General features: G+C 42.6%; 1 protein-coding gene across 10 annotated transcripts in view; it reads left to right on the forward strand.

The window, feature by feature from the left end:
• rap1gapb (RAP1 GTPase activating protein b) overlaps positions 1-25976 on the forward strand; it is a 126657-nt gene that overhangs the window by 54460 nt on the left and 46221 nt on the right. For 8 of the 10 annotated variants that reach the window (XM_054731766.2, XM_054731783.2, XM_054731730.2 and 5 more), the window contains exon 2: positions 1616-1651. Coding sequence is in view for 6 of the 10 variants with exons in the window: in XM_054731730.2 (XP_054587705.2) it covers positions 1616-1651 (36 nt within the window). In the remaining 4 variants the exon portion in view is untranslated. Of the gene's footprint in view, positions 1-1615; positions 1652-21331; positions 21458-25976 lie in introns of those variants that run through there. The other 2 variants (XM_054731768.2, XM_054731788.2) reach the window with 1 other exon arrangement.

A 25976-nucleotide genomic window follows, 5' to 3' on the forward strand; every position in this document is an offset into this window, starting at 1 on the left:
ATAATTACATCTCCCATTTCTGTGTCATTTATAACATTTTGTGTCATTTATAACATTTTGTGTCATTTATAACATTTATAATAAAATAAAAATTAAAGGGGTCACTTCATTTAAACTGATGTTTTACATGATGGGCCTGCAAGGTGGCCCATTTCCTAGCGCTGTTGCCTCACAGCGAAAAGGTCACAGGTTTGAATTCCAGCTCTCGCCTTTCGGCGCTGAATTAACATGGTCTCCTTGTACAGATGTGGGTTTTCTCCAGGTGCTCCGGTTTCCTCCCACTGACCAAAAACATGCTGTCAGACTGATTGCAGACTCCAAACTGTCACTGGAAACCTGTCCCCCCTACCTTTTTCCTGATTACTGCTGGAGTTGGGCAGCAGCTCCCCGTGGCCCTAAAGAGGGATGTTTAGATAATGGGTGTATGAACGTTTAATGATTGACAGACAATCTTTGGTTTTAGGGTTTTTTGGGGCCATATAAAGCAAATTTAAGAAGTGAAAACTCCGTTTGCACACGTCGTTAAACTTCAATTACTTATTTTCTGTTTCATGCACTTAAAGTTGATTGTCAGGTAAATTGTTTTCATTAGCCTGATGGTATTTTCATTTTGCTTCCTCGCTATTAAATAGAGTACTGCCTGTGTGTGTGTGTGTGTGTGTGTGTGTGTGTGTGTGTGTGTGTGTGTGTGTGTGTGTGTGTGTGTGTGTGTGTGTGTGTGTGTGTGTGCATGCGTGTTGTTGCTGAATTAGCTCTGTAATTATGCGAATGTGTTACCCCCCGGGAGGAAGGAACAGGCAGTGATTATTTGTAGATTTATTGTCCACAGTTAATTTTTTGTCTTTGTGCCATTTCAAAGGCAGATGCTGCAAGTGAACAATAGAGAAACAACAGAGAAAAAATTGTCCTGTTTTATTTCTCCTTTTGCATTTTCCTCTCGTTTATCTATGCATCTGCAAAGTCACATGCTTCCTATAATTTCCATATATACATATGTATCCCCACATCATTTCTCACATTTAAATTCCTTTGCTCATGAATTAAACTTACTCCACTTTTTCAAAATCTTGATTATGATTTGTTCAGTTTTAGATTAAAACTGCTGCACTTGGTTCCTTTCCATTCAAATAAAACCACACTCCAACAGTCTGCCTGCCTGCTTCTGCCAGCCTCCCAACGTCAGAAACAATCCTGTTCTGGCTCCGCTTGGCTCGTAGCTGGCAGGCAGAGGAGTTAGTGAACTAGTGGGAGAAGAGATGAGTGATGAAAGTTATATTTCTCTGCTTCAGAAGGGGAACAAGTGAGCATTATTCATGGCGATTTACTATCAGAAATGCAGAAACATGTTAGTTAGGACTGTGCGGGGTTAAATAAAACAATAATGGTTGTGTTAAATATCCAAAATCACAGCAGGTCAGTTTTTTACCGTGACCCGGAGACAAACTAATAGAGTTTTCTGCAGTGTGAGAACAGGATAATTTCTGAATCTTTATCATTCCATCAGAACTTAAAAAATATGGTGACCTGTTTGTATTTGTCTAGCTTGCAGCTGTTCTAGTTTTTTCTACAATACAGATTTAAGATTAATTTATTCTCATTTTGTTTTTCTGTACAGATTTGACAAGAGTTTCTCCAAGACCAGAACCGTTAGGTGAGTCTGCTTTTTCTTCTTTTTTATGAAAGCAGCGTTACGGCTCAGAGGATTAAGTTTCATGCATCGCTGGTCTCTAAAATGCTCTTCACAAGGTTGTACTCCCAACAACTAAAATGTTGGGATGGAGGCTGTTTTTATCCTTCATGTGACCAACTTATACAATTTGATTAAGTCAGCAGTTTGTTCTCGTGTTTATGAATAGTGAACGTAACAGGAAACGGCCACCATGTCTTAATTTACATATATATGTACCAGGCCCTCTGATACGGGCTGTTAGGTCCGGTATGACCAGTGTCAGAGCTTGGTTTGCATTGCAGGCTGCAATTCAGGCTTGTTTCTGCCCTTTGTACCAATTCTGTTTATAACCGTTATGGACAGAATTTCCACGAGCAGCTGAGATTTTGAGTGGATCCGTTTTGGTGGCCTGAGGATCAGGTCTTTGCATTTTGCAGATGATGATGCAAAGTCTTCATTGATCAGTGTCTTTTTATTTCTTCATTTATTTATTTTTGGACATGACCGTGGTTTAGGACACTTGAATCAGAAGACAAAAACAATGTTACTCAGCAGATTTCAAATTCTTGAATGTTTTAGAAAAAAAATGTCTCTAAATAACAAAGATGTCACACTGGAGGCATCAGTAATGCAGAACAGCAGCAGAACGGCGCTGCTTCAAATTAAATCCATTATAGTCTATGGGTTCATCCAAACCGGCCGTGGGGCGGATATTTACCGGTGCGCCCCAGAAGCAGCACGCCGCACGGCGCCACAAAAGATCGGGTTCTGTTTTTTTGCCACGAGCTGCCTCATGGACACGTCGATTTCTGCAGTTAACCTAGGGTTAGACAGGAAATCAGACACAGTTTCAGTGTAAAATGTCTGGTAAGTTTCAAAATAAAAGACTATTGCAGCGATGCAATTTCATATCTGTGTAAATTATGTGAATGCATGTGACCTAACAGCTTACTTACTCCCACTATTTTTGAAGAAGCATGACGGTGGCTTTAATTCTGGTAGTGGAGAGGAACAACATTATATATGACATCAGACATGATTTCCTTCTCTTTCCTTTCGGTTTAATGGCAGATGGCATAAACAAATCATCCATCCATATATTTTCAGCAGATTGTCTGGAGTCAGGTCACGGGGGCAGCAGCCTAAGCCCAGAGGCCCTGACTTCCTTCTCCCCAGCTACTTGGGCCAGCTCCTCCGGGGGAATCCCAAGGCGTTCCCTGGCCAGCTGTAAACAAACATGGCATAAACAAACTGCAACCACTGAAGTCTGAAGGGATTTTGTGAACTTGCGAGTCCGGCGAGGAGAACGGCGCAGAAGCTGCTCTGTGGCTGAGGCTGTCTCCGTATGAGCTGAGGTGCAGCAAAACTCGTGAATGAACCCTTCCGCTGGTGTTCCGTGCTGCTGATGCCTCCAGTGTGAAGCCAGGGTTACCATGAACAAAATGAGCCTCACAAACAGTTGCTGCAGCAATCCAGGCTTTCTTTGGAGTGTTTGAGTTGCCTGCAACCATCTCTTTTGTATTTCAGGCCTTTACGAAGGAAATTCAAAGATAACTTTTTAATCAAACCCCCAACAGTCCATGCAATCGACCACAGAGCAAGAGTGAACCATCTGCTTTGCTAAATCTCCCTCCAAATGTGCAAAACAATCCCTTTATAGACAAAATATGTTGTTTTTTACATGTACCAACCAATCCAGTGATGTAATGTAAGAAACACACACATTAACATCAGGAAAGATCCTCCTATTGGATCACACTGAAAAGAAACATACTTTTTGGCAAGATCACACATTAGCTGGCATCTGTCTTTCATTTTTGTCATGAGAAGTAAATCAGGATGATATATTTCACAATGATTTTGTCCTTTTGTTTTCCAGTCTGTCACTCAGCCTTCTAGCAGCTGAAGATTTGTGTTGTGCTGTCATTATACATGAAATCGGCCATAAAAGTAGACAGAAATTGAGTCGTAATGAGTCTGAACAATGAGTGAGAGCAATGGGAGGGCTTATTGGAAAGAGGAAATTTTTGGTTCAAGGATGAATTAGACTCATTATGAAGACACGCACACGCACGCACGCACGCACGCACGCACGCACGCACACACACACACACACACACACACACACACACACACACAAGCTGAATTCCATTCTGAGGATATCAGTTTGTGTTCGAGACTAACAGGACCAGAGCAGATGTTTATGGTGTCTCGGTGCTGAGTCATTAATATCCATCCGCAGCACAGATTACAATCACGTTAAATCACAACCATTTGGCTAATCCAGCTGTTTTAGGCTGCATTTAAAAGAGAAAGTAAAAGTTTTACCAGCACTTTCAGCATTTAGTAGGTTTAGTTCACTTTTTTTGACACCTAAAATAAGTTTATCAGCTTTAAAGGATCTTTGTGTCAAAATTATTGGTCCTAGTAAAAACTGAATAGCTGTAGCTCTCCAGAAAAGTTATGTAATTGGTCCTTTACGACTTGACTTGTGTGTCCCACAGGTGTTGCTTTAGGGACAGCACAGTGTGCGGCTAAGGTTTATAATGGCCACATAAAACTATTAAAAGTTTATCTCCCTCTGCCTTGTGCAGCCGTTGCTGATTCCTCACAACTTTCTGTTCAGCTCCTCAGGAGCAATGGTGTTCATGCACAAGGCAGGTCTGCTACTCCAGGAGCACAATTTGGATATTTCTGGATCTTTTTGAAAAGCAGATGCTCTTTGTGAAAGGTGAGAAGACATCTTTATCTGTGCTAAATGGCTAACAGCACACCATTACCAATTAGACAGTAATTAACGTGAATATCTCTGGGTTCAAAGCTACAGCTGCATAAATGTCACGACATTTATGCAAGGAAGTCCCGTCTTTGTGAGGAAATTTCTGTGCGCTGATATGAGAGGGGTTGTGGTGGCTGAATTGCCCTTTTCTTTCCACCCATGATTAGACACCTCGTCTACGTTAAGCCTGTGTGATTTATTTCTAATGTGTGTGTTTGTGTGCACAGCTGCAGGCGCATCTGTTGCCTTGCAGACACTCACCCCAGAAATGAGCCTGAACAAGCTTCTAACTGACACAGAAACCTTGGTGTTAATGAAGTGGTCTTCAGCGCTGAAAGATGAGCGCGTGAACTGAAGAGGCCTCTAATTGAGCAACTCTGCGACTTCAGATTGCTGCTAATGACCTATCTTCATCCTGACGCAGCATGTCAGAAAGCAAAGGAGAAACAAGTGTCTGACTGTCTAGGAGAGGTTGTTTTCACATTAGTCATTTTACACTTCTATTGATTTATATATTTGCAATATGCAAAGCACCAGTGTCCCACCGCTAGACGTCACTTCTTATCCAATTACTCATATTTTATATCATCCGTTATGCTACAAACAGCTGGAGTTGGCCCTAAGAAATTATAGTTTTACTAAATATTGAAATTACCCACATCAAACATTTGACCAAAGAACAAAAAGCATCTCACTAGGACCCACGTGAGCATTGTCTGTGAACGGAGGAGAGCTGCTGGAGAAAAGCTGTTTGCAGACAGGATTTATGTTGAAAATTGAGCTGCCATTCACTGGCAGAGCGGGCTGACGCAGCTTTGTGTGACCACGAGGTGCAGTGTTCAGACACATCAAATCCATGTTTCTTTGAGCGCAGACAGTGGTCTTCATTAAATCATTGGGCATACATGTGGAAACAGTGCAACTTTTGCCTACCGGAGGATGTAAACAAAGCTTCTTGGGACTGGGGGCTTGAACAGCAACCGAAGGTGGCCGTTTCAACCACCGATTTGGGTCTTGGAAGTTCAAAAGAGTCCAAGGCCTGAACAAACCTTGTCCTGTGATCAGGAATATGGATGGTGGAGCGCAGCGCTGTCAAAATCTGCTCCTGCCTCCCTCCGTCTGTGACTCTCCCCTGTCTCCTGATTAGTTTTTTTTTTGTCTCACCTGCCCCTTGTTAACCTGCCCATGTGTTCCTGACTTTCCCCTGTGTATTTATACCTCCCTTCTTGTATCAGTCATTGTCGGATCATTTTTGTTTGTCGTGTTCTCGTTGTTCCTGCCGTATCCTGTCATTAAACCCATTTTTACTTTATCCGTGCCTGCATTCCTGCCTCCTGGTCAGCTCCACCACAAATGGTCCACCAACTCCTACAGCTCAACGTGACAGAATGATCCGACCAACCTGGACCTGTGGTGAGCTATAACATCTGCCTGGAGGATTATTAGTTTTTTTTGTTTGTTTTTTTTTTGCTTTGTCTCCGTCCAGCGGAAGGAGATTCCGACTCGAGGGGTTTCGGCGCATCCTACCTGTTTCCGGGGTGGTCGGACCCATTGAGGGGGTTTCGGCGCATCCTAATTGTTCCCGGGGTGGTCAAACCCATTCTCTTCTCCTGCTGTCCGCCCCGTCCTGTTTTTTCCCAATGGAAGCCGCGGATCCTGGGGTTTTGGTGGAGTAAAAACCCCTACGCACGCCATCATTCTCCGGGGTGGTAGGGCTGGTCTCCCCGCTCTTCTGCTTCCTTTCACCCGAGCCTCTGCCTGTGGACCCAGCAGATCCTGATGTGCACCTGCTCTGACCGTTTGTCGAGTACCTGCCTCCGATCCTGGTTTCCTCGCGTCGCTCCTTCAGTTCGGCAACTTCCTGGTCCACGCCTGCAGAGCCTACGCCTGCAGGTCCTCCATGCTGCAGCCTCTTCAGGATCCCACACCTGCTGCCGCAGCCCCTTCAGGGTCCCACGCCTTCTTCTGCAGCCTCTTCAGGGTCCCACGCCTGCTGCTGCAGCCTCTTCAGGGTCCCACGCCTGCTGCTGCAGCCTCTTCAGGGTCCCACGTCTGCTGCTGCAGTCTCTTCAGGGTCCAGTTCCCGAGTGTTCCAGTTCCCGTGTCCCAGTGTCCCAAGGTCCCGAGTTCCCAGAGTCTCCCTATTCTCCAGTGTCCTGAGTCTCCCGAGTTATGTGGGTTTGGTGGCCATCTGGTATCCACCCTTTAAGGGGGGGTGGGGGGGTGGGGGGGGGTGGGGGGTACTGTCACAATCTGCTCCTGCCTCCCTCCGACTGTGACTCTCCCCTGCCTCCTGATTAATTTTTATGTGTCTCACCTGCCCCTTATTAACCTGCCCATGTGTTCCTGATTTTCCCCTGTGTATTTATACCTCCCTTCTTGTATCAGTCATTGTCGGATCATTGTTGTTTGTCGTGTTCTCGTTGTTCCTGCCGTATCCTGTCATTAAACCCATTTTTACTTTATCCGTGCCTGCATTCCTGCCTCTTGGTCAGCTCCACCACACATGGTCCACCAACTCCTACAGCTCAACGTGACAAGCGCTTCTGTCTGCTTCCTCTGTCTCAAACTTTAAAATAATAATAATAATAATAATAACAACAACAATAATAATAATAACAACACATCAAACTTATATAGCTCTTTTTAGGACACTCAAAGACGCTTGCATGCACTCTCACAGTCACACACCGCCAGTGATGCAGACGCAAACTTAGCCTGAATAGCCTATCTGCAGTTTTGGAGAGCTTTCTTGATGTTTCTCTGCCTTTATTTTTCCTTTAGCCTTTGTGGGATTATTTTCAGCCCAATTGCTTAAGGTCCTGATAAATGGCATTTTGTGCTCCGACAAGACAAAACACCCCAACAGAAGCTTAGCGGTGTCATTTATGCAGTTTAGTGTAGGGAGGACTGTTCTGGCCTTTACAAAGAAGAAACTAAACAGCAACTACACGAGTGCCAGCCTGGCCTGCCAGACTCGTCCTCTGTCTACACAGAGAACGAGTCTGGTTACTCACAGGCAGAGAGGCACCTGAGGGGCGGGACTAGCCAGCTCAAAAATCAGAAAAAAGGTGGAAATGCCAACTGTACCGCGCAACGCTGTGGGTTTTTGGCTGTAGTCAAAAATGACGTCTGGTGACGGCACAAGCATCTTTTTTTAGAAGAAAGGTTTTAAGCCCTTCTTCTTGTTGTGGTTTTAAAGACAAGTCCAATTCATTTAGAACAGAGGACAGAGCCACAGTGAACTCCGCTTCAGATGCTGTCTTCATTGTTTATTAGAAACTCTGCGTTATGGTGTGTGACGTACGCTACTCAGCACTCATTGGCTCGGTTAGAATTCTCAGGGGGTGGGGTTGTTTGAATAGGAGAGTACCTGGCTGGTTAGGCTACACAAGCACATGGCACAAGACATGAGAGCCTCCTCTCCAGGTCAAGACTCTGCAGTTCTACACCTGAAGGACAAGGGGCACACGTTCATTTAGCTTCTAAGATTGGAAACTTTTATTTTAACGTTTTGCAAAGGGTGGGAAATCTTTAGCATGCAGATTGCTTTGGCAGTTTCACTTAGTTTCATTTCATTTGAATTGCATTTAATCAGAAAAAAAACATTGATGGAATGTTGGTACGTCCAACTTATGCCACGGTGCAAAACGATTTCAAATTTTAACACATAGACCTAAAGTACCTTTAAAAGCCAAACTGAGTTTGAAGGTATTGTTCTTAATTGTTTTAAATAGGTGAGTGGGAATTTTTCTAGTTTAATGATTGATTGTTTTCAGTAAAATGCTAATTTGGTGACAACATGAAATGTGTCATCGTGTTTAAATAAAGAAGAGTTGTAGACGGCATGATTTAGAGTCTTATATCTCAATATTTGACATCTCACCTCTGGTTGGCTAATGGCAAAGTGACTCTGTTTACTTAGCAAAGTTGATGTTTTTTCTCCACAAATGACACAAGCCTGAAAAAGTTCTTCTAAAGCTTGTTCTACTAAAGTGAATTCTTAAATCTCCTAACATAATTTTCAAGAGCAGCCAGTAAGATGAATGAATTTAAAATCTAAATAAATTTGTGTTTAAATATTAAAATTTATATTGTTAGAGTCAACTATCTTTAATGAAGCAAACACAATCCTTTTTTGCTTTAATAAAGCCCCATTCCCACCTGTACCGGGTCGGCCCGGGCCGGGTAGCATAGGTTGTTTACATATCTGGGTGGCCTGGAATTTTCCCGGGCCAACCAAGGCTCATTCTCGGCCCTCTTCCCGAGGGGTACTGCTTCAGGCCGGCCAGGGCCAACACGCCCACTGCTGACAGCAAATTCACACCTTCCATTAGAGCAAGCCTCTGATTGGTGGGTAGAATCAGCCCACATGGGCTTAAGGCAAGGATGTGTGGAATCAACCGGGCCAGGCTGGGGCCGACTGGGGCTACCCGGCCCGGGCCGACCCGGTACAGGTGGGAATGGGGCTTAAATGGTTCCAACTGGTTTGTTTTCATGCTGGAACCCTCAGCTCATACTGAGAATGAGAATGAGAAATGTAATGAGAAATTAAAATCAATAGTACAATATAATAGTATAACAAAGAAACATTTGCAGGTTTACAAGCAAACACACAACTTACACAATGCTAAGAATAGGTGCAGGCAGAAGCATAAGCTTATAAGCCCAGCCCCCCAAACCCTTAGAACTTAAACAAAATTTTAGAATAGCATACCGATTCCATAATTTTTACATCATGTTTCAAATGTATGGTAATATATTCAAATCCCCATTCTAGCTTTATAAAATAATAATAATAATAATAATAATAATAATAATAATAATAATAATAATAATAATAATGACCTTTAATGTTTTATGCATTTTTTCATTGACTTGATTCATAATATTTAATCACATTAGATATAAACATACCCTTAAACTTTACCATTGTTGAACAATCTTTTTGCTCCTGGTCTAATTTATTCCACACATCAACCCCAACACAAGAAATACAAAGTTGTTTCATTTTAGTTCTTACTTTAGGCTTTCTTAACATTTTATACCCTCTGAGATCATAAACACACTCTCTGATCTGGAACAGATCCTGAATTTGTTTTGGCATCAAATTATACATCACTTTATACATAAATTGTGCAGTTCTTAATGTAACTAATTCTTTTAACTTTAATACTTTTAAACGAGTAAAAAGTAAATGTGTATGCTTTCTACAAGCTGCTTTATTTACAAGTCGGATTGCTCTCTTCTGAATTATAAACAAAGACTTTAAGTGGGTTTCGTAGGTATTTCCCCACACTTCAACACAATACATGAAATATGGCAGAGTTAAGGAACAATACAAAAGATATGAAGCTTTTTCATCTAAAAATTCTTTAACTTTATAGAGAACTGCTAATGATTTAGATAACTTTGCTTTAATTGAGTCAATATGTGGTTTCCAACTTAACTTTTTTTCTATGGTTACGCCAAGAAATTTTATTTCATTCACTCTTTCAATTTCTGTATTATTTATTTTGAGATGTGTATCCACTGTAATTGCTCTATTAGTAAATATGATACATTTTGTTTTATTTAAATTTAAAGTTAATTTATTTAAGTTAAACCAACATTTTAATGCATTTAATTCTTTCTCAACCTTGTCCATTAATGTTATTAAATCTTTCCCAAAACTTAGAACATTAGTATCATCTGCAAATAGTATGAAGTACAATGTTTTAGAAACTAAACATATGTCATTAATATAAAGAATAAACAACAAGGGACCCAACACTGACCCCTGTGGGATACCGGTGGTCACTGTCAGTAGCTGTGAATCAGTGTTGTTAATGTGGACATATTGGAGTCTGTTCTCTAAATAACTCTTAATCCAGTCATAGGCCACACCCCTAATGCCATATCTACACAATTTTTTTATTAATAAGTCATGATTAACTGTATCGAAAGCTTTGGTAAGGTTTAAGAACACCCCAACAGCATATTGTTTATTGTCAATTGCATCAGATATTTTCTCCACTAGATCAACAATTGCCAGAGAAGTTGTCCGATCACGTCTAAAACCATATTGCTGTACTCTTATTTGTGAAAGTCATTGGAATACAACATCCCAGTTCCTTTTAGCTTCCCATTAAAATATGACGACTCTCCCTGCATGCAGAACAGCAGGACCTCCTGAGAGGAATAAATCCTTAAGAAGCCACTTAATTTTCCGTTATGACATTCAGAGCACCATACTCTCATATGGATTGATGCATGAGAACACATGCCTGGAAGATATGGTAATTTCAAGCAAAATGATAGCAATTAGAGCACTTGCAAACATAATGCAGTCATCACTTTTAATTACATGTATCTTCAGTTTAGAGAAAAAAATGAACCCTTATTTGTATTTCTTTAGTCTAAAACGTGTAAGAGGACATGTGTGTTCAGAACAAGGCAGCAAATCAGGGAAACATGTAGCAATCTGTCCTCCATATGCCGGGTGGGCTCCACCAGACCCCTGTTGTTTCACACACGGTCTGGGTCCAGGTTTCAAAACCAACAGTAGGTCACAAAATCTCCAAATAATTATAACATTAATCTTTGGTGTGTTCTTGCTGTGTTGAAATTCCAATTCCATCTTTTAGTTCTTTTTAAAACACAGAAAGGTTTTATTTACCTGCAACGTTTCGTTTGTGGCTGCAAACTTCGTCAGGCCACAAAAGAAATGACCTTAGTTTGTTTTTCCTCCAGATGGGAATACATCCTGAAGACCTTTAAAACCCTGAGCCAGTTTTTTTAACCTTTAGAGACAAATATGTGAGTGTATTGACAAGAATCTAGCGACACAGTATATATCACAATTCTTATATCCAAACGCCAAACAATATTTGCAATTTTTAAGACTGATTTTAATTGTTAAATTCAGGCCTGACACTTCCGAGACACATTGAGTGTTTACCAGAAGATCTTGTTGTTGTCTGAATAAAGGTGTTTAAAAACTGCTGCCACCTAGCGGTCGGAGTTTTAATTGCACCACAAAACACACAAAAATACTGTATCAAGAAAAATTGATACACTGACACTGTGATTTTTCAGTTAGTCAATATTTACTTACACCCCTAGAGACAAAATGTGTAAAAGTATATTATTTAATGAAATCTTTATTAATATTTTGGTAGTTTCTTTAGATGTTGATCATATGGGAGATTCTCCTTGATGTTTTATATTTAGTTCACTGTTGTTTAGATTTTTTTTTTTGGATGATTTTGCTTGTAGAACTACAGTTTTGCTCATTTTATGTTGTGTTTTGACTCATTTGCTGGAAATTTTGTTTTGCTTCTTGTCTCAGTTTGACAGCAGGATTGATGTTCTGATTACCCTGCACCTGTGCTTGATCTCCATGTTGTCGTTCTTTTTTAAAACACAGATACGGTTTTGTTACCTGTTGTTGACGCTAAAGTTTCGCCGACGGCTGCCGGCTTCTTCAGGCTGACGCTGATGGTGGCGCGTCACTTCCTTCTCCGTTTATCTGCGGGCAGCAGAGGACGTTGTCGCCCTCTACTGCTGCCCGCAGATAAACGGAGAAGGAAGTGACGCGCCACCATCAGCGTCAGCCTGGAGAAGTCGGCAGCCGTCGGCGAAACTTTAGCGTCAACAACAGGTAACAAAACCGTTTCAGTTTTAAAAAAGAATGACAACATGGAATTAGAAATAACGCACAGCAAGAACACACCTAAGATGTGCTTGATCTGCTCACTCCACAACCACCCAGGGCTTAATTAGCTGAGATTCTGCTGCTACTTTAATCTAGTTTAGTTTAAAACTTTTAAATTTGCGGTACATATTACTTTGTTTTTGTTTCAGTGAATTAGGTCATCTGTTTCCAGGAGGTTTCTTCTCAACCATGCATCAAAACTCAGTCATATGTTTTTACAAAAAGAAGTTACACAGCTGTTTTTACTTTTACGACATTCAGCTAAATAAAAGCTTTACATTGTTTGTCAAATCATGTACTTTTCATTAGAAATCTGTCAGAAAAAATATTTACTGATGCGGTTTGAACAGAGCTTTCTCCACAGTTTGGTTGTCTGTAAATGTTGAATTTAGTTTGGCTGCCTCGGGAGAGGTGTGTGGACAGAGAGGGAAGCAGACAGTCACAGTGAGACGGAGACAGAGAGGCAATGAAACTAATGAAATGAGAAACAAGACTAAAAAAATACAGCATGAACATGACTCACATATTTGCTCATCAACTTACTCATTTCACGGCAATAATGAATTTGTGTTTACCAGTTTTTAAAAGGCAAACAGATGAGTTAACCTCCCACCAGTTCTAACAACATATTTTATTTGCCTTAGATGAGCCTGATTTCCTCTTTCATCATCCTCTCCATCCCACTGGATGTAAACAGGGTTTTGCAGCCAGAGAAAAGTGTTGATTGTACTTAACCTGCACGCTTCACGTTCCCTTCCTTTTGTGTTGGAGCTCCGCTGTGTCCAAGTGATTTCTGTAAACCCCGGAGTCTCTTTCTGTGGCGACTGGCGAAGCGTCTTTCCTGGAACCTGTGCTGGAAAACACACAGCCTCTTGTAAACCAAATTGTTGTGTTTATTTCATAGTCACAGAATCGTGTGTTTCCATGTTTAAACATTTCAAGTGTCACTGATATTCTGCAGAACGCTGAGATTAGAGCCACAAATGTGACCAAAGCAAGCAGCTGATGCTATCAGAGAAGATAATGCTTTAGAGTATCACGAAGAATGAAAACAAACATCAAACTGGGTGAAAACAAAGCTTTAAAGGAGTTCCTGGAAAAGACATACAATTCAAAGGTCCAACCCCTTTTCTTCAGACACCCTTAGCTGAGCACACACCTTTTCCCAAGCCACACCTCCAGAATCCAGGATTGCACAATGCCACTTCAGTGCCCCATTTTTGACCCGTTATTTGTGCCTTTTCCGTCATAAGTCTTAATGTAATGCACCTAGCACATCTGCATCTGGTTCAACTCAGTCTGGGCCGGCTGGGGTAATTGCGTTCACATCTGGATTATTCGTGTGTTTTCCGCGCTGAGCCGATCATGTTTTCATTTGTCTTCTCTGCCCCCCCCCCCCCCCCCCCCACACACACACACACACACACAAGTGTGTTAGGCAACAAACAGGCAGCTCTGACAGCTGACAAAACAGAGGTTGTGTTCACCCACAACAGAGTCGTCGCCTAAAATTTCCCAACAAGAACAGAGCTAGGGATGTTCCAATCACGGTTTTTTTGTGCTCCCAATCTGATTCTGAGTCATTTGATTTTAAGAATCATCCGATACAGAGTCCCGATCCGATACTAAAGCCCCATTCCCATCTGTACCGGGTCAGCCCGAGCCGGGTAGCGTAGGTTGTTTATATATCTGGGTGGCCTGGTATTTTTCCGGGCCAACCAAGGCTCATTCTCACCCCTCTTCTCGAGGGGGTCTGCTTCAGGCCGACCAGGGCCAACACACCCACTGCTGACAGCAAATTCACACCTTCCATTAGAGCAAGCCTCTGACTGGTGGGTAGAATCAGCCCACATGGGCTTAAGGCAAGGATGTGTGGAATCAACCGGGCCAGGCTGGGGCCGACTGGGGCTACTCGGCCCGGACCGACCCGGTACAGATGGGAATGGCCCATTAGAAATGTGTAACGATTAAATTTACATAATATTTAATGAACCATAAAATGTGAGATTCCATAGGAACTATGAAATCAATCTTATGGACCTTTGGATAATTTAAACCAGAAGATTGGAACTTTTTATTGCAGGGATTATGTAACCACTTCGTATTAACTCAGAGACAAAAGAAACAGTCAAGTTTTAAAAGTTTAAAGATTTATTACTAAACAAATTAAAACTAGACTAACTCTAAACACTAAATGTATGGTGTAACTAAGGTGAAGTGAGACGGAGAATGGTGTAGTGTGGAATGCTGTTCAGAACCAGCAAATCCGGAGAAACGATTAGTTCTGATGGGAGTGAAGATGATGTTTTGCGGTAAGCTTTTGGTTTGGAGATTTATAACACACATTGAGGCGCTGCCAGCCTACGTACCCTTTGCAGAAGTCCCTGTTTGATCAGGAATGTCGAGGTCCAGCTTGACGTTCTCTGGAACCGAAGCCGGTAGGAAAAGCATCGGTTGACGACCAGACCAGTCTTGAGATACTTCCGGGTCACGACAGTTTTGTTGGCATCTAGTGAGACTCAAAAAGGGGTCGTGATGATTCAGCCTTTATTCTGAAAGGAACCGTTGCAGCAGGTGGAACAGCAACAGATTTATCCAGCTTGTCATTAGTTCTTTTGGCTGAAGAGGAAAGTTACGGATTGGCCACTCCGACAACTTCTCTAGAAAGCTTTGAATTGAAGTTTAAGGTGACATGGGCATAGTTTTATTATTTGGATGTTTTGATTTACGGTCGAATCAAGAGAGGACAGATTTCAAGTAATTAATATTTTCATTTCACAGATTGGTTCACATTTTATTATTGGCTAACACTTTGTTTGATTAGCTTTATTAAAAATAGAGTTCTTCTGATTTATTAAAAGAAATAGTCCTTTGTCTTCATTCTTCTCTTGAGCTGGAAAGGAAACAGTTTAGAAGCAAATGCATGACCTTGAGGCAGTTTCATGCAGATTAGTTCTTCCTGAGGAGAGAGGGTAAATAAGCTTCGGTGGAATAGCTCCTTCATCACGTTACATACTCCCCTTTTCAAGGGCACGGTGGTCTGTACAGAGACCACCTGATATTGAACAGACCAGAGTCTTGAAGGACTCCGACGATAGGGGAAGGTGCAATTCCCCAGGAAGAGTATAGTTTCCCAGGAAGAGGCCAAAAGTGGTGAGGTACGAACCCCGCTCCGAAGAACAGTCTCGCATAATACCTTTGGAAGCACGCAAGTCAGCAGATTATTAAGATATCCACGTGGAGGTAATAACTTGAAGCAGGAGCAACTTTATATCTCCACGGGTAGGGAATAATTCCAAAATAGTATATTGATCTTTGTAATTGCACTTATCGTGATCCAGCGCAGGAAAGAGCAGCAGGTAGGTCAGGTCCCAGCGAGCGAAGTATCCCAGCAGTCATGCCGGAATCCACGGACGTCCAGGTCCTACGAGCCGGAACACCAATCAGGAGGAGTAGAATCCGGTGACGAATCATAGGTCCACCCCCAGGAATCGAGGATCATCAGTTAAACTCAGAAGAGGAGAGAGAGCACAACACAGGGTACTTCAATGTAGACACAACAAAATGGTGTCTAATGTAAATCAATAAAGGAAAAGAAACCTATCAGTATGAGTACCTGCATGTACTATTTGAAGCAATTATGTGAATAGAGCCCAAGTGAAGAAATGGATGCAATACTCTAAGTGTACTGGAAAAAGTGGTGTAAAAAGAGTAAAGTAATAAAACCCTATACTGCGTGTAAGGGAAAGAAATAGAATCACTTAAATAAGCAAAAATTTTATCAAAATGAAGGGCAAAAATGGTTTTAGCCCATAATTGTAAATTAACAAAGTTAATCGTAAAGTTTTCAAACTTAATCACTGTAGTAATATTCTATAAAAAGATAGATATACGAGTGTCAAAGAGCACTAAAAATGTAAATCAGTGAAGTTAGTAATCAACCTACTTGTGAATATACCCCATAAGGAATTACACTTAGTGAAAATAAAAACAAATTTGGATAACAGTAATATATATCTACTGTTAACTTACTGATTACCTGACCTCAGGAACCCACAGCATGTTCATCTCAAATCACCCAAGTCTGCACGTCATGTATAAGCAGGAAAGACAACCATGCACACACACAAACATAGACAAACTCATACCATAGAACCATAGAACCGGTGAGGTGCGAAATCACCCCCCTTTCGAAGTCGGTAAGTTGTTGGTGGTCGCATTGCCCAAATTAGTAGAACCCTTGTGTGGTTTGATTTGGTCCCTGTGGACCCATTTATAGACGGGCTCCTTGTTTGTTTGGGTAATCTTGATCTGATACACAAATGGAAAGAGTTTAGCGGTTATCAGGTATGGGCCTGACCACTTCGGCTAAAGTTTCTTAGCCAGCTTTCCAGAGGTGTTCTTTGTGTTACCAGTTTAAGGAGCGAAAATGTAGAACCAGGCCTCATCACCTATGTTGACTTCAGAATGTGAGGCCTTCTGATAATAATAAGCCTTCCTGCTCAGCTGATTTCTCCAGATTTGTCTGTGCAAACGAAGACGCTGCAGGCAGATGGTTCTTCAGGTCCTGCAGATATTGTTCGCTCGTGTAAGCCGGGTCGGGCTTGGACTGAACTGGCTGGTACAGCAGGTGAAGTGGCAGGGTCATTTGTCTACCCATCATCATTTCAAACGGGGAGACACCTGTAGACTCATGAGAGTTGGCCCGTATGGCCATAAGGGCCAACGGAAGCTTCACATCCCAGTCTCGCAGGGTCCTGGGACTGAAGACTGACAAGATCGGTACCAGAAAAGACAGGTTGAACGGACACAACACCCTTGGATGGTTTGGAAGTGGACGCGTTAGCAGCCTGAGCTCGAGTCACGACGCACACGTGCTGGGTCAGACCGAGAAGACACATCCTCAGGGAGCCACAAGGGGTTGAAGACCCATGGAGTACCATCGGCCGCACCTTGTTTGGCAAGAGAGTCTGCAAGGTCATTCAGATCCTTGTCAGTTCCGGGTGCACGAGAATGTCCTTTGACTTTACGGCAATAGATGTGCATGTCATGTGACGTCGCTTGGTCGTCACAAGCCATGAAGAGGTCCTGATGTTTAACAGGCTTCCGGTTAGAGGTTAGGAACCTGTTACTCTTCCAAGAAGGTAGATGACAAATGAAACTGAGACGTGCGTAGTCCAAGTCAGTGCAAATCACCAGTTAACGGACACCACGGTCCACAGCAAGTTGTAGTACTATCAAGATCCCAGCCACTTCTGCAAACTGTGAGGTCTTAGGACCCAACCAGTAACATCGGGAGTCCTTCTGGTCAGCGTTCAACCAGACGACACCCACGCCTGACCTAGGCGCAGCACCGTGTCAAATAGAACTGCCATCGACCTACACGGTCGGCAAGTCCACACAGAGAGACTGATCAAAGTAGTGGTGGTTGGGGTTTAGAAGAGTCTGAGGAGGGCTAGCTGGCGGGACTGACGTGACAGCGTCGTCCGAGCAGTGTCGGCACACAGCCAAACCCATGCCAAGAGGGTTACAGCGGTTCTGGGCGTAGCATATTTCGATGTCGAAGCTTTGAAGAGCCAGCAGCCATGATGTGATTCGCGCATTGGTCACCACACCATCTCTGATGCACTAACTGTTAAGGAAGGTCACTGGTTGGTGCTGAGTTTCAATGATGATTTTCTGTCCACCGATGTAGCTAGAAAAGTGTTTCACCGCCCACATGGTGGAAAGCAAAGCTTTTTCACAGCCAGAGTACTTTAACTCAGGACCGGACAAGAGCTTACTAGCATAGGCTACGACACGCCTGTCGCAGTCATATACTTAGTAGAGACCGGCACTCAAACAGTGAGATGAAAAACCGAAAAACCTGTAGAAGGAGAGAAGACACGGATAGTTAATGCAGAAGGGATCAGTTCTGGAGGGCGTACGCCTCCACCTACATCCAGGCAGACGCGGTGGAAAAGAGACTTGCTTATGATTGTAAAATCTGAACCAGTATCTAAAAGTGCATTGCAGGGATGCCCCTGTTGATATATGACAGATACTGAGGGCTTACCACCCCTCCCCTGAGGCAGGAGAGGTCCCAACAGTAGTTCGTCAGGCTCGACACCAGGGGGCGCCGGGCCACTGCCCATGGAGGTTGCACTTGTCATCAGTGTAGATGGAGCAATTTGGGACATTTTGTGTGTTTCCTGTAGTTCAGAGCCTATTTGGATGTTTTGATTTACGGTTGAATCAAAAGAGGACAGATTTACCAAGCACCACCAAAACCACGCCTCCGTCAGATCTGGAAGATTCTGATTGGATCAGTAAAAGCAATGTGTCATGTGACTTAACCTTAGGTGTGATCAGTCTCTAGTGGAAATATTTAAAGGTATATTACTTATTATATTCTATAGGATTACAATATCAAGTAATTAATATTTTCATTTCACAGATTGGTTCACATTTTATTATTGGCTAACACTTTGATTAGCTTTATTAAAAATAGAGTTTTTCTGATCTATTAAAAGAAAGAGTCCTTTGTCTTCATTCTTCTCTTGAGCAGGAAAGGAAACATTTTAGAAGCAAATGCATGAGCTTGAGGCAGTCTCATGCAGATTAGTTCTTCCTGAGGAGAGAGCGTAAATAACCTTCGGTGGAATAGCTCCTTCATCATGTTACAAATGCAATAAGAAACACACTAGTTGTCCTTTAAGCTTTTTTGATCATCATTGGAATCCGTTCTTTCTGTAATTGTTTAATTTCTTTAGTTGTTTCGCCAAAAACATCATTTGATTATGAAGTATATTAAGAAGAAACGTGTTAACATTAACTCATTCCCTGTCAGCCGTTTCCTGATCGGTAAAGCCCTTCGCTGCCAGCGTTTCTCAGCGTTTTTACAGATTTTTTAATAGTCACAGAACGTTGCGCGCTAGGATGATGTCGACGCCAAAACTACCGAAACAAAGAGGAGACTCACCTCTTACATCAGGAAGAATCCGTGTGTTTCGAGCGTTATCCGTTCTTTCATAATCCATAGCCGAATAGTGATTGGCAGAAGCTTTTCCGGTTCGTGCCTCAGTTTTTTTTACAGCAGCGGCCCAAAACGATCTCCTAACACATGGATTTTCTGCTTCCTGATCATGTGACGTGTGACGCATGCGGATGAAGATCAGCTTTAGAGCTGAGATGTTTGTTCTCATGTTGCGGGGGCTCGTTCTGATGCCCACACAGTAAAAAAAATGCAAATGATGACTTTAGTCGTCATTGGCAGTGAACGGTTGGATTTAAAATGACCACTTTAGTTATAAATAGCAGTGAATGAGTTAAGAATGTATGTAAAAAATTAAATTGTCATATACCAAATACATTTATAAGAAACATGTTAATATTAAGAATAAATGTAAAAGTAGCCTTGTTGCTCATATTTTAAATAGTTTACTCAGTGTGCAGCAGTTTTCAGCAGCAGGGATTGAACGGCATATGATGGTCAGCAGCAGAGTAACTTATTTCTACTAAACACCTGTAGATTAACCAAACTCAAAGCAACATATGAAACAATTCCAAATGACCAAAAGAAGAAATTCAATCCATAACCCTAGACAGCCCTGCTCTTGCTTCACTTCCTGTCCAGCTGCTCCGAGCCTATAATATGTGATCCGTGCTGGGACATTCACACTGATTGGATGAGGTTTCTCCAGGACTGTCCTTTTTGACAAAGCGTTTAATTTATTGGTTGCCATCAAAGTGTAATAAGCATTTAAAAAAACAGACAAAACTACTCCAGAAATGTCCTACTGCACATTTAGGCTGGATTTGATGTTGCCCAGGATAATATCTTAATGGAAGCATCTGAACTGATCCTAAGGGGGTTGGATAGCCCCTAGGAAAGTAGTAAAACGTTGTGCTGTCAAGTTGAGTCATGGCTGGAAAAAAGAAGAAAGACTTGTATGACACACTCTGGGAGCATGACACCTCTCATGGATATATGAAAGCCTGCTCTTCTCCAATTTAATACTACTACTACGACGACGACGACGACTACTACTACTACTACTACTACTACTACTAATAATAATAATAATAATGCATCAAATGTATATAGGGCTTGTTTAGGACACTCAAAGATGCTTACATGCATTCTCACATTCATACACTGCTAGTGATGGTAGCTACTTTGTATCCACAGCCGCCCTGGGGCGGTCTGACAGAGGAGGTTGCCACTTGGTGCAGTCGGCCCCTCTGACCACCACTAACACAGGCAAGTTGGGTGAAATGTCTTGCCCAAGGACACAACAGCAGAATAACCCTGGCGGGAGCTGGAATCCAACCCGACGATCATAAGGCAACCTGCTCTACCCCCTGAGCTACTGCTGCCCTGCATATTGTTACCAGATTAGACATGATTTGAGATGTTCACCTGATTTAAAATTGACATTTTTATTGATACAGAACCATGTTTGGTGCAGAGACGTGAGCTTTGGCTTGACACACAATGTAGAAATCCAGTGCTTTCTTGTTAAACAGCACCATTGTGAATATGATTGTATGCATAGTGCATGATAGTGTATTTGACCATTTTTTGTATTTTGATGCATGAGTCTCTGGCTTCGTACCAAAGAGGAAAATGTGATTAGTTCATACTATGCTGGAAAAACATACCGACCTCTGCTCATTCCACTGCAAGCCGAGCAAGTGATTTTCTCCATTATGTGTGAGTGTGCTACAAAGTCGGCAACGTTCGAGAGCTTTTCTGCTTGCTGCCTGCCACTAATGTGTCAAAAGCACAATGGGATGGCTCGGCTCATTTTGGCAGGAAGGGTTTTATGATGTTGAAACTAGGTGTCAGAGTGAGGAGGACTGGGTTAGGTGTTCTTTTGGACACATTGCTCTCAAAAGCCTGGATTTGTCTGCAGCATTTTGTCCTGTTGAATGAACAGAATTTGTTATCAGCAAACAAAATCACTAAACGATAGCTGGAGCTTGGATGTGCATCTCTGTCATTACCAGATAAAAAAAGAGGGAGATGAAAATGGAGGATGAAAAATGAGGAGACAGTGTTTGTGATCGCCTCGGAATAAAAACATAGAGAGTGAAAACATATACGTGAGGAGACGCTGAGAGAGGAAAACAGGGAGGGGAGGACGGAGAGGGGAGGGGAGGGCGGCTCTCAGCATCATCTGACAGGAGGGAGGCTGATCTCGACAGCAGGTGTTGGAGGGAAGAGAGGGATGGAGCCCGAGCCAGACGCAGGGAGGGAGCGATAAGGAGATGAACACCAAGTTGTTGAAGAGAGGAGGCTGAGCTGAGGGGGAGGTAGCATCACAAACAGGTAAGTGAGAGGAGAGGCGACAGATCGGGCTGCCTTCGAAGGGGTAAACTGCTGATACTGAAGAGCGAAACTGACAGAAAAGATCCAGTGAAAACGATTGTTGTACAACTACTGATCAATTAGTTCTCCATCACACGGTGTGTCCTCTAAATGCTGAACTTTCTCCTGTTTGGCTCTCTCTCCCGCACAGGAAGTGGATGACTGCGATCTTGAGTGAATGAGTCTGCTTTCACTGTGCATTAGCTGCTAGACTTGATTAGATTAGTTGCTCTCTACTAAGTGGGCTTGCAAAGCTCAGGGGTTTATGTATTCTTGTCTGTTTTTGGGATGTGTGTGTGTGTGTGTGTGTGTGTGTGTGTGTGTGTGTGTGTGTGTGTGTGTGTGTGTGTGTGGCACTAGATGACAGAAAGATGCAGAATATTATTCTTGAAGCCGAACTAAGATCCAAGTAATTTACTGTTTAGTTTTAATGAATCTCAGAGAATTGAGACACGTGTACACTGATTTAAATGGTAAAATGGCACCATGCTTTGTAATTATGGGCTGAGATTTCACTGTTAGGTGGCATTAATATGTCCTAGCAACACTTTATTGGAAACCACCTGGGTTTGTGGTAATGGACAGTGTTTATTTGCTTATTTTTGGAGTCATTATGAGAGGCTAAATGTGATTAAAGCATTTTATCATATTTTAATGTCAGATCTGATTGGTAGACGAGCCATTTTATATACAGATGTCTAGAAAAGTATAGTAATTTCAAACAAGTCTTACAATTACAGTATAATGAGATGTGAATGTTAGTATTAGAATGTTCATCCATCCTTTTTTCTCCACTTCTCTGGGGTCGGGCCGCGGGGGGAAGCAGCCTAAACAGGGAGGCCCAGACTTCCCTCTCCCCAGCTACTTGGGCCAGCTCCTCGGGGGAAATCCCAAAGTGTTCTCAGGCCAACCGAGAAACATAGCCCCTTCGTCAAGTCCTGGGTCTTTTCTTGGGTCTTCTCCCGGTTTGATGTGCCCAGAAAAGCAGTATATCTACTCCGAGCCCCTCCAGGATGACCAAGCTTGTCACCTTGAAAAAGTTGTTTTTCCCCTTAGCTCCAGGACTACTTGTCCCTTAACAACATTTCAGAAAAAATTTAGTCAAGTTTTAAGCCCCGTCATAGCACTGAAAGTGCTCTTTTACAAGTTTTTTTATGACCTTCTTTTAATTGCTGATTCAGGCCAGTCAGCAGCTCTGGTTTTACTTGATCTGCCGACTGCTTTTGACACCGTTGATCATGGCATTTTGTTGTCCTGCCTAGAGTCATGTGTTGGTCTCTGAGGTAATGTTCTCCAGTGGTTTAAATCTTACCTTCACAAGAGGTCATTTTTTGTTAATCTGGGTCCTTTTACCTCAAAAAAAGCATCTCTGATATGCGGTGTGCCTCAGGGCTCCATTTTGGGTCCAGCACTTTTTTCTTTGTATATGCTCTCCTTAGGCTCTATTTTTGAGAAGTATAAAATTACTTTTCACTGTTTTACTGATGACCTTCAGATCTATTTGCCACTAACCCCAAAATTCCACTATCTCCGCTCCACTCCGCCCCCGCTTTCCGCTGCTGCTCGCTTCCGAACTCAAATTATACTATACCCACTCTGCAACGGCTCTGCTCCGGTGCGGAGACCTGAGGTGCGCAAACAGGCATGCGCATGATTTTCGAGATCTTGCGATACAGTCCGAGCAATAAATGCGGAAGTTAGATCCAAACACCCGTTGTGTGGGAGAAGCATCAAAATGAACTGTTTAATCTGCCTATCATTTGTGTTGAGAGATCAGCAGTGTTTGGATCAACAAAGTGTGACTACTTTGATAGTGGAAACTGTATTTATGGATTATTTTTGTGCATTTAAAGTTCAACCACCATTGATATTTGTTAAAAGTTGTTAAACCTGTGCATATGAAACAAAAAACACTTTTTGTTTATCAATTTATTGTGAAATAACGGAAGTTGTACTTGCTCCCTTTCCTGTTGGGCGGTTGTGATTTCTGTCCATTGACTGTGGAGGTGCTCCGGCATCCGGCAAAAATAGAATCAATCCTATTTTTGCCGGATGACGGAACGGCAGGCGGCGCACTGCGCCGCACGGCCGCAGTGGTGGAACAGCTCTGATTGACTACAACGGGACCGTTTTAACCGCGGAGTTCGTGCCGGAGCGGAGCGGAGATAGTGGAATTTTGGGGTTAGTGATGCCACAACGCCCGCATCAATGCAGATGCAGCACCAATCCGCCTGTTGATCTCACGCTCCAACTTTCCGTCACTCATGAACAAGACCCCAAGATACTTAAATTTCTCCACTTGAGGCAGGACCTTGGCCTAAAGCCTGATTTATGCTTCTCCATCTGCGTCAGTGCGGAGACACGCAACGCCATTATCCATCCTTGCGTAGGGCTCCGGCAGGCACGCAAGTACGTACGGAGTCGAGCCCACTTTTTTAAATATCCGTCAAATGAGACCAACGAGAAGGATTATGCAAGCTTGTGATTGGTAAGGACGCCGCTGTTGTTTACAGTGCCGCCATTGCAAAGAGAGCTGAGGATAACTAGCGGCAGACACGGAGAAGCTTGAAGAATACCTCGCGAAAAAAACTCTAAAAATATGAATGTTTAATTCTCCCGTGACTGGAGGAGTGAAATGATGCACAGCAAGCATTTTATTTGTGGACGGAAATGACTGGAAACATGGGTTTAGAGGTGGGGAGTGCATGAAGAGGTGGGAGAATGAGAGACAAATATGTCCGTGTTAAAAGTATCTTATATACACAAAACACACAATATAAACACACTATCTTGGACCGATACATGACAGGATACCACAGAACAGCAAAACGCCCTCTGTTGTCCTGCCGGGCAATTGCTTTGCAACACTCTCCAGGAGACGAAGAAGTATGAGAGCAAAACGCTTCCGTCAATCCGTGCGTGTCTGTCCCTTGCGGAGCTGACAGAGAAGCATAAACCAGGCACCAGGCTTTAGTGTTATGGCCTATTGTACCAATGTAGTTTAAATGTCCTTTAGCTATTTTCATGTGGCACCACATAGGGGCTAAAATGCAAAATCCTTTAAAGTTTGTGCATCAGCACAACCAAACATCTGTGTAAACCTAAAACATGACAACTGTTTGTTTCCTCTTGGGAAATTGAATTTTATGGCCTCCAGTATGCTAAAAGGATTAAAGCTACAAGGAAGAGGATCCAAAATCCCCGTATTTTAATTTATCTGGCGTCCATCAGATGCACCATAAGCAACCGGATCTGTAGAGCGACCTTGATAGCAACCATCATAATCCAAGCGACCCACTTATTGTCACGGTCTGCCCCTGCCTCCCTGACTGTGTCTCTCTCCTGCCCTTGATTAGTCCTTATTGTTTTCACCTGCCCCTTGTTTACCTGCCCATGTGTTCCTCATTTGCCCTGTGTATTTATACCTCCCTCCTTGTATCAGTCTTTGTCGGATCATTGTGGTTGTTTGTCATCGTTGTCTTGTGCTGTTCCTTCCTGTCCCACCATTAAAACCATTTTACTTTATCTGAAGCCTGCATCTTTACCTCCTGATCTGCTCCACCACACATGGTCCATCAACTCCTACACCCGCAACGTGACACTTATAGCGATGACCTTGCCAGATAGCATCAGACACCCTCAGACATCCAGTTTTCCAGTTCCGGTAACACCAGAAGTCCTGGAAAACATCAAATAAACACTGATCACTTATCAGTTTGTGGTAACAGAGTCAAATATGACTTTTTTTCCCTTCTTTAATAGAAGTTTTCGAGCCGTGTCTTTATAATATCTTCATATTTAACTCTTGAAACTTTGTTCCTTCTCCTAGTTTGTCTATTTGAACCAAAACTCATTAAAAGTCATCTCATTATTATTCCAGGACTCCCAAGGCCTTTTAGCTTACTAAAAGTGTGTCTAATCTATAAGGTAATGTTTAATGGATAAAGTTATTCTATCATTAATAGACAAGGTCACGTCATTAGAACAGCACTCGACAGATGACATTTGACTCTTCCCACAGAGCCGGTGGCTATTTTCATATCTCAATGCATCGTTCAGCCAGACGTGTGCAGCCAGACATTAGCCTAAAGCCAATAATATCACAGCCACAGAGCCTCTCAGATGAGCCCATAGATTAACTTCTCAATTGTATTTGTTATTTATTTTAGAATGCAAAGCACAACCTACCCAGAAATGATGGCTCCCTCTAACATCTTAGTTCTCTAAGCTTGATTTACACTAATCTGCATTTGTTTTTTAATGATTTCCCCTATTGTGATGTTTCATTAAATCTGTACTTTGAACTTTGACGTCCAACATTACTGTGAGGCCCGCACCATGACTGGGCAGGAACAGGAATACCTATCATGACTCATGGCCTGAGTGGTCCGAGGACACTGCAGCTGGTGGCCACGGGATTAACTGGTGCATTTAGTTTCAGATTACCATTCTTTCATTATAGAGACACGGGCAAAGAATA

The sequence above is a fragment of the Nothobranchius furzeri genome, chromosome 3 (genome assembly GCF_043380555.1).
Source record: "Nothobranchius furzeri strain GRZ-AD chromosome 3, NfurGRZ-RIMD1, whole genome shotgun sequence".
Taxonomy (NCBI): domain Eukaryota; kingdom Metazoa; phylum Chordata; class Actinopteri; order Cyprinodontiformes; family Nothobranchiidae; genus Nothobranchius; species Nothobranchius furzeri.